Genomic DNA, 15,431 nt, shown 5'->3' with positions numbered 1-15,431 from the left:
TCTAATGAGAATGAGTGTGAAAGAGCAATTTAAGGCTAGATGCCTCTGCCAGTGCCGGGGGCTATACAAGATTTGCATGCTAATCATTCTAATAATAATGTAATGCCCAAAGCACTTTAAGCAAATTGCGAACTATTGGTCAGAGAATGAAGCTTATCTCACAGAGAACATAACACAAATATAGGTTAACATTTGAATGATTCCTGGTAATTCACGGACCTGTCAGTAGCCCGGCTCACCTCAATTAGAAACGGTCCAGCAGCTGTTTCACTTTTCTGTAAAGCTTGAGCTCCTCCGGAGCTAAAATACCTCCTTACCCGAATACTAGGAAAATATTAAGGAATATGTTAAATAAAACCTGAACTTCTTAAAAGTTGTTCCTACCAATGCAGCCAATAAGAGGTTGCTTTTAGTCCTCGTGCTCCACTGTTTAGCAACAACGCTGATTGGACGTTGTGCTCAGCGCTGTTTGCGATCAGCCAATCGGTGCCGTTTAGCAGGCAGCGTCGCAGTGTTTACCCGGAAATGACAGTCGTTCCTAACAACTGTTGTGGAAATCTGTAGTTTACCTATTACGGACCGTTTAAAATACAGTGCAATCATAAATTACCCGTATATGCTGAATATAATCTACTGATTCGTTATGTACAGCGGACTCCTGCCCAGTGGTTTAACCGAAGACGACCTCAGTTCAGATGACGAGGAGGACAAGCCGGGTGATTTAGAAGACGAGAAGAGGGAATTTGAAAAGGGCTCTGCTAAAAACACATGCTCGCTGGAGGAGTCACAATCGACTCACACTGCAGACAGTGACTCTCCGACATGCAGTATGCCTGGCATATCCCAAGAAATGTGGCAAGTATGTTGTATTGATCTTATTTTTCATTCTAGGTACAGGCTAACCTCTTTGGTTTTAGTGATGCCTGTATAAATGAAGCTAACTCTGAAAGTTAGCTTCACGCTAACTATCTCTAAGTTTACATTTACTATTGCTGCAGTACCCCCAGCCCAGCTCAGACTTATGCTAACGGTTCATCTGAAGTGAGAAAAGCAGGGTTTTGAAGCCCTCTTCGTATGTCACATCTGTACAGCTGCAGCAGAAAAGAATCAAGAGTAGTGATGCTGTATTCACTTTGTATGTGTCTTTAAGAAATTCCAGGATCTGCGGAGGAAGAAAGATGATATAAGGATATTAAAGGTCACAGAAGACAGAAGAAAAAGGAAAAGAAGAAAGCGAAAGAAAGGTAATGTAGTTCTACATCCAACAGATGGGGGAGTTTTTGTAGTTCAGTAGTTCCAATATCAATATATTGGCCAATATTAGTACCTTACTCTACTCTGCTGCAGGTGCTGCAGATACTGCAGAGCGTTTTGGAAGAAGTGAAACTTGAGTAGCTCTGCTGGACATACTGTGTGAAGACAGTGTTTATAAAATAAGCACCTTTTATAGCAAAATGTATTTATAATACTGATATATTTGTGATAGGCTAGTGATAGATTGGTTGATAATATTGGCCAACTAGTTCATCAGTCAGGCTCTAATTGTTTGCACATTTTTCCAGTGGACAAAATATTGGTCAATTTGTAAGAAAATAAACCTTTGTATTTGATAGAAACTTACCTTAAAGGTAGTCGAGCAACTTATTGGTACACATGGTATAGCTAACAACTGAAGTAATATCAGGGGTGCCAAACATAAGGCCCGGGGGCCAGACAAAGATTCCAGTCCAGCCTACTGGATATCTTTGGAAAATCTGAAGGAAGATGTATGACAATATAGTTAAAATGTACATTTTTACAGCTTGGTCTACTGATAAAGACTTCTCCCGAAATCATTCGTACTCCCCCAATGTAATGATGTTAAACAATTAAACGACAGTGTAATTGCACTATGTTGAAATTGCACTTCTTTTTCTTATATTGAGATAGCTCAGGTATTGCTTATGCAGTTAAACTACTACATAAAGGGGAATTTCACTGGTTTGGCCCACTTAAGATCAAAGTGGACTGTACGTGGCCATTGATGTAAAGTGAACTTGACAGGCAGACTCATACAGAAGAAACCTACGTATCATTAACTTGTTTGTTTTGTGCGTGTAATTTCACAGGAGCAGAAAGTGGGGAACCTGCAGAAACAAGGTACTGTTACACAACATTACAGACTATGAATAGTCAGGTAAAGTGAAGGATGTTTCCTTTCCTGTTTGTCAAACTATCCTTACGGGCAAATTCCTTACAAAATGCTGTCGCCACAAAGTATGAAAAACACATAGATCTGATTAGAAGGGTAACAAAAGAAATACAGTCAAGTTAATAAAAAGATGGACACGAAATATGTCTTATTGCAATGCTGGTCTACATGAGCATTAACAGACATTTTCTCTGTCAGCAGAGAGCGTCAAGAGGAGCAGGAGAAGCACTGGGATGAGCTTAAGCAGTATTTTGGTGTAAATGATCGATTTCATCCCCCTGCATGTTCCAAACCCCCTCCGAAGGTAACAAAGACTGCCTTCCAACTTATCTTCTGAGGTTTAATACTGTGTCTGTCTTAGCTGTTAGAAACACCTTCACATCCTTTGTGTTTCGTTGCCACTGTACCGTCTCATTGTTTTATGTGATATGACATGTGGATTAGGGGAACCTTTATAATAACTCAACCTGACACTGAGAAGTACATTGGGGATTATGCTCAGCTACGTTTAGTGATAAGATTAGGGTGAATCTGCTTTCTAGCGTGGTTAAGATTCAAGTGAGATGTAGGATTTTTTTTCTTCACCTGCAAAAAGACTGAAAATCCAAGTGTTGCTTGGCAGAAGATGAGATGGTTACAGCCTCTGTGACTGCAGCTGGAACAAAGACAAAAATGTAAAACTGAACTTTCTTCCATTTGAGTGCATGTCAGCTCTTAAAGATGACCAAACCTTTAATGCAAAACGATTGCAAATTGCTAATGAAGCAAAAATATTTGCAAGCTTGATGAACATTACGAGTGACCCAATGAGTGGGAACTGTTCTGATTTCAATGTGAAATCCCTTCAATGATTATTTTGGAGTATTTTGTGCTTAATTTATCTCAGCAGCATAAGATTGAGGGTTTTTTCTTTCTTTTTTTTTATGAATTTAGCCTCATTTTGAATGGGGTGCCAAGCTGGATGTAACAGAACTTGCCACATTATCATAATGAGGTTCTCTTTCATCACTCAAATGCAGATCCTTGTAATTAATATATTATTTTGAGTCTGGCAAGTCTTTCAAACAATTTGAAGTGAGGTAATTGAGGAAAAACTATATCACAGTTGCCAGATGTGATTATTTATCTGGCAGCAGCTTCTCCAAACCCTAACCTTAAACACAGTTCACAGCATAAACGATGACCGTCTGTCCGTTTGAGTTCTGCTTGTGAGAAACTCCTGGTGATAACTGAGTTCACGAGTCGGATTGGGTACGTTCAGGACATTGAACTGTAATGAGCGCACTAAATCAGAGCTGACCAATCAGAGTCAAAAAAATAAATAAAATTCTGCGTTTTAAAACTTGATGTTTACTTTACTGTACTTTTACAGTGAGTCAACAATACATCAGAGGGGACACATTAATAATTGCAGTTTCTTTCCAGTGTATCTTTTTTTTTCCACCATGATGAAATTTGGGGGGGCTGAAGAAATCTGGTACTCGGCTCGCTGAGATAGTCTCATCACAGCAGAACTGCCTTGCCATCAGTGACCGGGGGCTTCTCGGCACCCCCCTCTGCTTAGGCCTGTAATGGAAATGTGTAATTAAAGAGTCACATTTATGTTTGGTAATCTCCTGTAGCATTTCTAAGATTTCCCCACTAATATCCAATCAAAAAGGTTTTCATTTGTGAAGCGAAATCTACATATTTGTAGTAATGGCAATCATATTAAAAATAAGGCCCTGGGGACTTTTGAAGTTACTCTTTGATTTTTTTTTTCTCTACCCCTATTTCCAAAAAAAAAAAAAAAAAACTGATTTTTTTTCCCCTCTTCTGCAGTCCGGCCTAGAAAAGAGCATAGAGAGGGCCATAGCTGAAGGGGACATTGCAAAGGCGGAGGAGATGAGCGACAGACTCGCCACTCGAGAGGTACGTTGTGCTGATAAGAGATCTTTGGGGTGCTCCCGCTGTGACAAATCAGGCTAATGGATCCGTGGCCATTTCTGCTGCAAAGACATAGAGGAACAAAAACACACGCAGACATCCACCATTCAGTCCTGCAGCTCTTTTCCATTGAGTTAATGGAAAGCCCTCCCCTTAGTTTTGAAGTGCGGCAGTGTCTAAAGGACTTTTGGCTCTGCTTTTTAATGAAGGGTACATTGCTTTCAAGCCAACTGTTAAATCATTCTCCAGGTAAGAGTTTCATACCTTTGAAGTGTACATGTCCCTAAATGCAGTGCCTGAAGTTTTGTAACTAACCGCCTTGGCAGGCATCAAGGATCAAGTGGTTTGAAACTAATTTAGCATAAAATGTAGCCCACACACACATAATTGTGGTTAAAAAGACATACAGCTGCAGCGTTACTTCTCCGCCGGAGCATCAAAGTTAAACTTCTTTGTTTTATGATGCATTTTGCTTACAGCGTCGCATGAGCATTTTCATTTTGTAATAGTGGCAACAAAAAGATGGAACAGGCTCAGGTTTTCCTGGCATCTGAGGATTTCAATTTGGAGTTATAAGGTGGGAGGGGCCGTCCATTTAACGCTGCTCAACAGAAAAATTAAAGTTATTTAAACGTGTTGTTCAAAAATGTAACTTTTACTCTCATGTTCACGTAGTGGACGGCAGCTAGAGCCATTACTGGCTTCGCTGTGGAGAAGAAACATAGGAGGTGCAAATGATGTGATTTCTTTCGTTAAAAAAAATCTGGATATGATTCGATTTAAAGCAAGTAATCGAAAAACAAATTGCAACCAGAACCTCTTGAATGGATAAGGAGGTTTCTAAATGAAAATATCAACTGTGCTAATTGTGTGAGCATTACATTTGTGACCTAGTATCTCCATTGTGTAATAGACATTGGTGTGCAAGCATTAGAGCCCCTTCATATTTCCATTCTAACTGCGAGCAGAGTGATCGAATATGAGGGAGTTAAATGAAAGCTCTTGTGAGTGGCACCTGTGCTGTACTTTCAGAAAGCCTCTTAGAGCGCTGGTGGATTGGTTTTAGCCTGAGCTGAGGTTCTCGCCTCCCTGGCACCTGCCTTGTGTCTTGCCAGAGCCGTGATGGGACCTGACAGCAGTTTGGCAGCCGCAATTCATTGTTAGGCAGTGATAACTTCATTTCAAGAGAGTATAGATTTGACTATTTTTAAATCCCTAAATGCTAGCTGATGCAAAGTTGTACAGGTTTTCTTTCGAATACAAAGACAAGCATTCCTGCTCATAGTTAAAAAAGAAAAAAAAATGGGAGAGAAACGGAAGCTAAAAGCCAGAAAGTTTAAGGGATTCTGAATCAGTTATAAAGGATTATAGTGTATATTAATGCAGCCTGTATTTCAGATAGCATTTAGGACCAGAGTGTTTGTTTACCGCCTTCCTGTTCACGTTGACGGGAGCACTGTGACAAACATTTAGAGGATCAATAATCTCCGCTGTGGCCAGAATCAATTTCAAGGTTATAATTGAGTGGCTCATTTGGCACGGAATTGCTTAGATGTTTAATTTGTTTACGGTCATAACATCCTGACATGATTGTGGCAGGCTTTTCACTCGAAGAATAGGAACAGGTTTTCTTCGCGAAAAATGCAAAAGCATTCCGACAGCTGTGAAGAACTAAAGAGGCCTGTTTGTCCCTCTAGGCATTGTTTTGTAAAGAAAATGCTGGTACATGTTGGATGACAATGTTTCAGAGTATTTTCATCCTCAATCTAATGCATTCCCACTTATCTCCTCAAAGCAAAGGGAAATAGAAGAAAGATAGAGAGCTTGCTGTCAGAATCCCCTCTTTTGTAAGACGGAAATGTTTGTTTCTGCTGTTTTGAGCTCCCACAAATCAATTAATGATTTCCATTTGCTCTACTTCCTTTCTTACGTTTTTTTAATCTAAACATTAAAACAATTTGGTAAAACCCTGTTTTGAAGGCTCCTTATAAATTCTGAGATATGTTTTCTTTCATCTGTCAAACTTCTAAGACACGCGGCTTGGATATTGCAGGTTGTGGGTTTTTATTCTCATTACGGTTTTTAAATATGTTTCAAAGCTGAAAGCCTTTGTTTTTAGATTAATTCGTGAAGACATGCTCAGATTTTTAAATAAACATATTACCCCTCTAAAGAAATTTTTATTATTGTCTACAGTGCATTTCCAAAGCTTCCTAATGTAGTTTAATAAATTATACAGACAGTTTCTTTTCTCATAAAAATGCCTGTTGATCCTCCTCAGCGCATTTAGATTTCTTTTCACATGCTTTAGAAGACACAAAACAATGTAAAAATCTCCTTGCCTCTAAAGTAGTCTTAATAGTTCAGTAGATTAAAAGGTGCAAGTCCTCCAATTAAGACTTGGTCTCCATCCTTTGATTACTGCACATTATTTTACTCTGCAGCAAGCTGCGTACGGGCTAATTAATTCTGTAATTAGCATAACAAGAAGTGACAGACACATACACTATAAACGGCTCAAAGCATGTCATGAGGCCTGATAGCATCCAGCAGCTCATATTTAGCAGATTGATTTTTCTGTTCCTGGTAAATGAGCTAGTATGAAAAGATTATAACTGATAAGTAGTAAAGAAAATCTTATGTTATCTTATGTTTATCTGTAGTCACTGTATCAAACAGGATCAAATGCAGTAAAACCAAAGCAATCAAAGGGTTGTACTTACTTTTTCACACGACTATAAGGTACTGAAATCTACTCAATTTCTACATCTAACTCTACTTTTTGACTGGGTGCCACTTTAGCTCACATGGTCAGACTGCAGCGGCCCAGATTTGAGTCTGACCTGTTGACAAAACCCCCCAAAAGCTTAAATCATCCATTAAATCATCAGCGTCACACAAAACATTCAAAATTACTTCTGGAATTTGTGTGATTGTGATTTACATGTAACAGGAAGAGCAGTGGACCAACGATTGATCCCTGTGGGACACCATAATAAGGTGCTTTCAATATCTAAATAAATATGATTTAAGCTATCAGGTTATTATCACACTCAAAAATTTTATATCCATCCATCTTTTCTATCCACCTTACTTGTTAACGATTCAATTCAGGGCCGCAGGGGTGGGAGCCTGGAACCTATGCTGCGTGTCATTCGTTGGGAGACAGGCACACCTCTCGACATGTAGCCAGCTTACTATTACAAATTATTCTAAGTCCTTTGAAGGGTTATTAGAACCATGAAATTTTCGGAACAATGACTACTTATTCTATAATGACTGTACTCTAAATCGGACACTAATGTAAACTACTGTCTTTGCTGCACTAATCCACATTCTCATTGTAGTACTTCAATCAACAGGAAAAATGAAATATCTATTTTATTAAACAGAGCCGCTGATCTGTTTTTGAATGTATCCGTACATTTGCTTCATATACAGTAAGTGGGTATATTTCTTTACAAAAGACCATCATGTTGTTGTGTTAGCCTTTTATTGCCCCATGGCTGTCATCACAGTTATTAGAGTGGCATTAACATTTCAAAACAGAAACTCTCTGTAGTCTGCCACAAACATGGATGTCGGGTGTATTTCATGACTTGCAGGAGCTTAAGGATATGAAAAATGAAAAACTATGTTGCATTGCTGCTGGCCTCACCATCAGGATGGAAGCAGCCCCATGTACATGGCCACAAGTACAAAGAAGGTGTCTTAAAAGACAGTTTTTCTTTTCAGCCTATGCCCTGCAACAGAAAAACCACCACCAACAACAAACTATGCACGGCCCAGTATGTTTTAGACCAGAGGCTGACCGGCATTGAACTTTTAAGGCCTATACTGGTATTTGGTGATTTAATTGGATATCGGAACTGCTACATGTAGTCCGGATTGACCTTTTGTCGTGGAGCTTTCTTGTTATGCCACTTTGAGCAATAATAACGTGCTACATCCAAACTGTTTAAAAATGAATCCCTCCTAATAGATCGTATTGTAATTAGCCATATGAATATGTATTAACTGGAGCCATTTATAGTTTCTGTAGCTTTTGAACATGCGGATGGTTATAACATCCCTCATTATGTTCTAGCTTGCATTTCAATAGTGCAGCTGCTGAAAGGAAAAGCCCCACTGTCCTTGAAATCTACCCTTTGGAAAGCCTCGCTTAAACGCTGTGAAACAAAGGTGGCGCGGCATTTTGTCAGAGGAGACATGGTGGCTTAGTTGAAACAAAGAGCTGAACTAAGAGTGTTTCATGATATTTATGTTATTTAACACCTTTTTTCTTCTCGCCACCTTCCCCCCGCCATGCCCTGTGTTTGTAATCAAAAAATTAATGAGCGGCGCTTTTGTGGAAAGTAGGCTTTATCAGATTTTGACTTTCCCCGCCCCACATCAGAGAAGGAGTCTGACTCCGTCTCCCCTGCGAGCCCCCCCAGGCCACCTCGCAGAGAGTTCAGGGAAACTCTCCTCTTTGTTCATTTTTCCTTCAGCATAAGCAATTTATCACTGAATGAACTTTTATTGTATCTCTGGATGACTCACATTAAATTTTCGCCCATTAATTTTGAAATGGATTTTGAAATGGGTACTAAGCTTTTATCAAATGCCTGGGAATCTCATTTGGATTATTGTATTTCATTAATTACTTGATAGACAAAGCATACTTTTCAATGTAGATTTGTGTGCTGTTTAATTAATTAGCATGTTTTCTCTTTTAATTAAAGCCATTTTTTTTTTAAATTAAAGCCCACAGCAAAACACATATATAATTTGTTTGTAATTAGGCCTTAATTGGTGGTAGTGGAAGCTTAGCACCCTTGGTTTCTTTTTTCATGATTGCCATTTTATTGCCAGTCACTCATTAATTAAACAGTTTTTTTTCTAATTAGCTTATAAAACTGTTGATGGCATATTATTGTAAGTGTGAGTTCAAAGCTTGCTAATAAGCCTACCCTACTCAGAGGAGGCGAGATAATGAAATGGCACAAAGCAGACGAACTTTCAGAGATTTTTTTTTTTTTGTCTATTCCCTAAAGATGACATGTTGTATGTATCTAGGATCAGATTACTAGAAAAGGAAATGGAGACATTGCTGTTCTCCTGTGCCTTCCCTGAAGTGCCATTGTTTTTAGCTTTCCGTGTAATTCTGTTTGTCAAAGAGGAGGCAAGATGACAAAAAGCTCTAATGAGGCTGCCCCAAAGAAAACTGACACTGTAGTGGGAATATAACAGCATGAAGGTGCGTGCTATGATATTCTGACTGTATTATAATGAAAACAGTGACACATTGTAATTGTTTATCCTTCATTATTAGACATTGACAATCAGTGATTTACCTTTTCTACGATCACTGTTAAGCTCCTAAGAAAAGCTATGGCAGTTTGTCCATTACATAATTACTTTGTTTGCTATTGGAGAACAGTAACAACATATTCTGCTTACATTAAAAAAATTAGATATTTTACTCTATTATTTTAATTTCCTTCAGCTTTATAGTCTGGCTTCACCACAGAGTTTTTCTGAACTAAGTAAATGAAAACCCCAAATAACAAAAAATGGCCAAAAGATCTTTTATTGGTGGTAACTAATTCCACATTGCACTACTTCTTTTTATAAAATCTAATGTATTGATAAATTAAACTGCTCAGCAGTATGTACAATTAGCAGCCCTTTGGCTTTATGTTGGACGAAATCAATTTGAAGACAAGTGATGGACAAAACAGTCTTTTACATCAACAAAATAATCATTTGTTTCAGGAGTCAAACCAGCAGGTATGAACAAATGTATCCTTTTTAACAAAGTGCAGCTGTAGAGCAAAGGCTCAATGCATCTTTAATAATAAAAAGCTGTATTTCCTTATGTAACATTTGATTTCTTATATTGGGAAAAAAAAAATCTTAGTTTGTGTAAGTCATTTGTATCACTTTGAGTCGTTTTCAGAAATAATGACAGTATCTTTTCCTTTGTGTTCTGTAACAATAAACTGACTATCATTGGGTGTTGACCTGGCCCTCCAAAGGCCTAGTACAAGTTAGACTTACTGTGAATCATGTAAATAATCTGTAGACGACTTGATAATAAAAACAGCAGCAAGAGAGCACCTCTGATTCTAGGGTCGGATTTTTTATTTTACCTCAACCTATTGTTTCACCTTGGAGATTTAAATAACGAACTAACTAAATAAAATCTCGTAAAATCTTTTCTTTTGAATACGATATGGGTGGTGCTGATTGACCCCTCGATCTTTTGACCTTCCCTGTCCTGCTGCAACGCTGAGGCTAAGAAGCCAGAGACACGTATTTCTTCCCCCTTCCACCTCAGTCCTAAGAAATTATGCTGAAATAACACACAAGCTGCCTAATCTGATATTCATTCCTTTCTTATATAGCCCTGCTTTCCAAAGTTGACTAAGGCCACATTATTTAGGCATTAAGGTAGTGTGATAAGGGAATTAGGCTGGTCATTAATCGTTTACACGTCAAATGCAGCAGAGCAGCTCGGGGAGGTGATTTAGTGAGGCAAAGCCATATAGCCCTTGTTAATCCACCTCTCACACGTTTTAATTGGAAGAGGCTTCCTGGATAGGAAATTTATGAATGGATTTAAGGCCATTTCTTCCTTAAAGCCATCATTTATTTCATATTGTTAATAGGAGCTTTAACACTTTATCCACATGGAGACGTATTTTTCTCATCTCCCATTCAGCTATTGTCTTTTTGCACTGGCTGGTTAATTGCCACAGTGTTTTTATGATCCCTGTGCTACAAAAGGAGGGACGCAGCGTAAAACAGACACACAAATGAAAACAAAGTGTGAAAGCGTTATTATGAGCAACTTTGTGCGTGATTTCCACACACGCAATGCAAATTTTGACGTATTTATTTTTTGTATCAAGGCCCCATGTTTGGGTCTCTGCTTGAATCTCCATGACGACCCAAACATGGATGAACAGAAAACGGCACTATTGACTTAACCCTCCTAGTGGCCTTAAGCTGCTGCTGCTGCTGCTGCTGCTGCAGTGCCAGCATTGTGCAGGCTGAATTTTTTGCCTTCAAATCTTCCAAAGGTCAGAGAATTAATCCTCTGAATAAACCTTGTTTTTAGCAGGGCTGCACACAGGCCACACAGGAGAGAGAGGGAGACAGAAACGAGGCACGGGAAACATGCATGTGATGGACATTTAATTGTACATTAATATGTGGTGGAGTGGGAAGAATTGCCTTTTAGGAGCCACATAAACAAAGAATGCAGGAGGTTTTCCTGTCTCCTGCCTTTATTCCCGCTTTGTACTTCCATTCTTATTTTTCCCCAGCCTCTGATGTGAAAGGATTTGGCACTAAGATGCACGCAAGGGGAGGGGGGAGGAAAAAATCCTGAAAAGTGGATCAAAAAAGTAAATGAAAAATAATGTCATATTACTGAAAATATGAGAGGCTAATTTGTGCCGACTTTTTGCTAATTTTGTTCTCGCCACAGAAAGAGGAGCCGTCACCTGCTCGGCGCCACAGCGCTGACAGTGCCAGTGATCCATGAAATAAGCTGCCGCTGGCTTTGTTCAGATAAGAATGAACAAATCTGCACAATGTACTGCTCTCGGAATCTCATTTTCATACTTGCATGCAGGCTAAAAGAAATAAGCTGTTTGCAGGCTTGATTAATCAGACATTTGAGGGTTTTTTTTTGTCTCTTTGATCTGTTCTGTCTCCTAGGTAACTTGGTTGACATTAATGTTGAGCCCCAGCAAAGACAATCAGGGAGTGTAGACTAAACAGATATAAAAAATAAAAAAAGAAACAGGGAAAATATTAAAGACCTTTAATGCTTTAAATGTAGTAAAAGCTGTGTTGTGAATTTAAAAGAGGGGGAAATGAGGGCCATGGAAGTGGGTTTTAATTTTGCTTTTGGAATGTTCAGGAAGGCGTGTTTTCAAGACCTTTTGCATTTCAAATGCAACCCCACAGGAGAGCAGGTTAATGTGGGTAATCCTCGTGTAGGCAAAAAGAAAAAGCTCTGTCAGTAAATCTCCAAATTAAACCATTTAGCATCATGCAGTTTCGTTTGATTTGCTCCCAGAATGAGCCAGTGTGGCTTTCTTTTTTTTTTTTCCTTTACAAACACAGAGAGCAAGAGCTGTTCTCAGATTTGTCAACAATTTAATAAATGTGTGGTTTATAATCTCAGCATGCATCAGAGCCACTCAGAAGCATTTAGCACCTACGCTGCTCTGCCAAGAAGCAGGGAACACCCTGAAGTGGTTTTATCTGCTCGCAAATCTACTGCAAATGTTTGAGCAACCGTCCCCCCTCCTTGTTATAACTCTCTTAAAGAGGAGAGGGGAGGAGAAAAGAGGAGAAAACATGATTTGAGGAATTTAAAACCTATAAAAATGGCAAAGAACTGGAGAACTGTCATAGTATGTACGCTTCAGGTTATGCAGACACTCTCACAAATCTTCCAGTGACTGTATAGATGAATGCCTTGAGGGCCCAGCCGGAGCCCAGTACTTGCAGCCAGCCGGAGCTCTTATCTTAAATCCAAGCAAAGTACCATTAATCTTTTTGAAAGACCTTTATGGCTTTTAATGTATCCCAAATTAGAACATTTTACACCCTTGGTTCCTGAAATATGGTGATAAAAAGCCTTTAGAGTTTAATTTTTCCTGCCTGCTCGCTCTGACCTGCTTAATCCCAGCATGCATTAGGAGATATTTTAGTTTCAGTCTTTCTAATAAAGTTTATCCCACTTAATTATAATTGAAACATTTTTTTCCAGCAGGTCTTTTTTTTTTTTCCAAGTGGCGCAGTGGTGGCACATTTCTTCATTACCTTGAGACTTTCTTTCCCCCTTGATTGTACTCTGAATATTACAAAGAATTACCCAAAGGTTTGGTGAAATTGTTCCAAGTTGTTTATCAAAGTTTGCCTTTGCTTGAATAATAAACCTATCTCAGGAGTGAAAGAGGGGGCAGGATTTTTCCCTTTGTTTCCTGTGCTTCTGTGTGACTGGGGTTATTGGGATTATTCTGCTTCACAATACACACATATGTCTTCCCTGGGATTTGAATGTTTGCCTCTTACAGTCACGGTCATTCTCTTCACTTCTGATTTCAGGGACTGCCTGCATTGCTCCAAAAAAAAAAGTCTCTTTTACAATTGGAGACGAGTGGAAAACGCCTTTGCAACATTTTTGAAGTGGAAGGGGGGGGAGGCTGCACAGCTGACATCGTCTGTCATTGTTTGTTTAGTATTTCATTTGCACATTAAAAAAAGGATCTAAAAGAAATAGCATTGAGAGGATGGAGGGGGAAAGACTGTAAACTCTAAGCTGAAAAACACAGCTCTTAAAATACATCGAATATATAGTGATGAGAATTTTATTGAAACAGCGCTCGTGTTCAAAAAAATAAAACTACGCTTTTTGTTAATATTTGTAGAGACCTGTGCATAATAGTCACCTTTTAGTTCTCTACAACATATAAAAATTCTTTGCCGTCCTCGAAGAAAAAATGTCACATTTAATCTATCATCTAAAATGTGAGAGAGCCGAGTGACTTTATTCGCTACTCTTTGACAAAATACAAAGAAAACAAGCAGATATTGATATTTTTTCCACTTTTCTTTGTAATCTAAGCAGGTGTTGTCCCAACTTCCAAGTTTAGCATCCATTTAGAAAGTGTGTAAGAAGCTTTAGCTGCTCAGATACATCAAGGAGGGTTCAAATCCTCAGTAAAAACAGGAACATCGAGTCCTGCTACAGACCTGACTACGCAGGCTTTGGGATAATATATAAAAGCAGAACACGTTGAAGCAGATTTTCTCCATGATGATGGGGCAACCCGTCTGCCATGTACCTTTTAAAAAGAGCTGCTCACATATTGACTTCATTTTTTAGTTTTTTTTCTTTTAAATGCTTCATGACTTGTAAGATATTGTACATCTCATTCATAGAAATAAGCAGGTGTTTGCTGCAGAAGTATTGTTGCATACATGTAAAATAGCATTTATTCCTACTGAATGAAATATATAATGTAGGCTTTCGTGGTCACATTCTGTCAAATATGTTGCACTCAGTCCTGACGTCACATATCGCCAGACTTGCTAGACTGCAGCATTGTACGGCATTCACGTGTCGTTTGGTTTAATGACAGTTTTGCTGTGGTGTGGAGGAGGCATCGCAGGCAGCAGAGACTTCGACAAGAAGCCACCCTCACACATCAGTCAGAAGGGGCTTTTTTCTTGCCACAGACTGATTTTCATTCTCTAATGAGCCTCTCCTCTGTCTGCCTCCAAATAGATGGCCGTGAAAATCGCTCAAGCTGCTGATTGCCGTGACTTTGTGCAAGGCAAACAGGAAGAGGAAGCTTTGAGGGCAGCGCAGAAAAGGAAGAAGCAAATAGCCTGGGGGTATGACGTCTGTCTCTGGTCTCATGTTTATGTTTGCCATCATTTCTGCCATGCGCGACCACTCTGGGTTCAAGTACAGTTAAGATAGAGCCGCCGAAGCCTGAATTAGCTAGTGTGATTGAAGTTGATGGCTAAAATGTATTCATAAGGGCTTCAAAGTTTTTTTTTTTCTGTTTTGCAGCTTTGAGGCGAAGAGGCGGTGGGAAACCAAAAGCAACATGGGCTACATGTGAAAAACACGGAGGAAGAAGAACAAGACTTTATGTTTGTGTGTGTGTATATATATACATATATATGTGTGTGTGTGTGTGTGTGTGTGTGGCAGACTGATCATGTTTCTTCTTATAATTTTTTGTATATTTTGAAGATTTTACAGCAGCAGCATGGGAGAGGAGAAAAGTCAGCAGTTGGCTGAGAGGAAAAAAAAAACCCAATCCAAAGAGTAAAAAGGAGGAAAAAATGATGGAGCATTCAAATTAATTCCTAAGGCACCCACTGGTGTCTGCATTGTGTTATTTTTCATTACATTTCAGTGATTTGAGCGTTCTGCCCCCCCCCCTTCAAATTAAATCTGGTGTACATTACTGGATGATGCGTTTATTTATTGCTGTAAAGTGGGTTAATCATGAAGGCGCTCTTTTCTTCTTCTGAGGAAGAGAAAGGAAAGATTAGAGCTCTAATGCAATGTACAGGATAATGTGCGATAGGATTTGGGAGTAGAAAATGAAATTTGGCTGCTGTAAACTGTTGTGAGCAGTCGTAAACTGGAAGTTCGAAGCAGAGGCTTTGCTGCTGGCCCTCGCCCATGCTGGGAGACTCGCTATTGTTTCGGAGCCTGAACAAGAGGCGCACGCTGTTTCTCGAAGCATACACTCACTGCTCATTGTGTGATGAGCTCTCTTCAGCATCT

General features: G+C 39.2%; 1 protein-coding gene across 2 annotated transcripts; it reads left to right on the top strand.

Annotated features, from left to right (window-relative positions):
- The first annotated feature begins 499 nt into the window (after window positions 1–499).
- On the top strand, window positions 500–15,108 carry fam204a (family with sequence similarity 204 member A). 2 transcript variants are annotated; one of them, XM_005927055.3, is made up of 7 exons: window positions 500–859; window positions 1,151–1,244; window positions 2,109–2,139; window positions 2,393–2,495; window positions 4,013–4,102; window positions 14,412–14,521; window positions 14,703–15,108. In XM_005927055.3, the coding sequence occupies exons 1-7, from the start codon at window positions 644–646 to the stop codon at window positions 14,752–14,754; spliced, it is 696 nt and encodes a 231-aa protein (XP_005927117.1). In that variant the 5' UTR covers window positions 500–643; the 3' UTR covers window positions 14,755–15,108. The 2 variants fall into 2 exon arrangements, with proteins under 2 accessions (XP_005927117.1, XP_005927114.1); XM_005927052.3 differs by having other exon boundaries at window positions 2,390–2,495.
- The last annotated feature ends 323 nt before the right edge of the window (window positions 15,109–15,431 follow it).

Source organism: Haplochromis burtoni, unplaced genomic scaffold (assembly GCF_018398535.1).
Source record: "Haplochromis burtoni strain Fernald_Lab_line unplaced genomic scaffold, NCSU_Asbu1 Contig_96, whole genome shotgun sequence".
Classification (NCBI taxonomy): Eukaryota; Metazoa; Chordata; class Actinopteri; order Cichliformes; family Cichlidae; genus Haplochromis; species Haplochromis burtoni.
The sequence above is the reverse complement of the archived record's forward strand: the minus strand, read 5'-3'. Positions and strand labels throughout refer to the sequence as shown.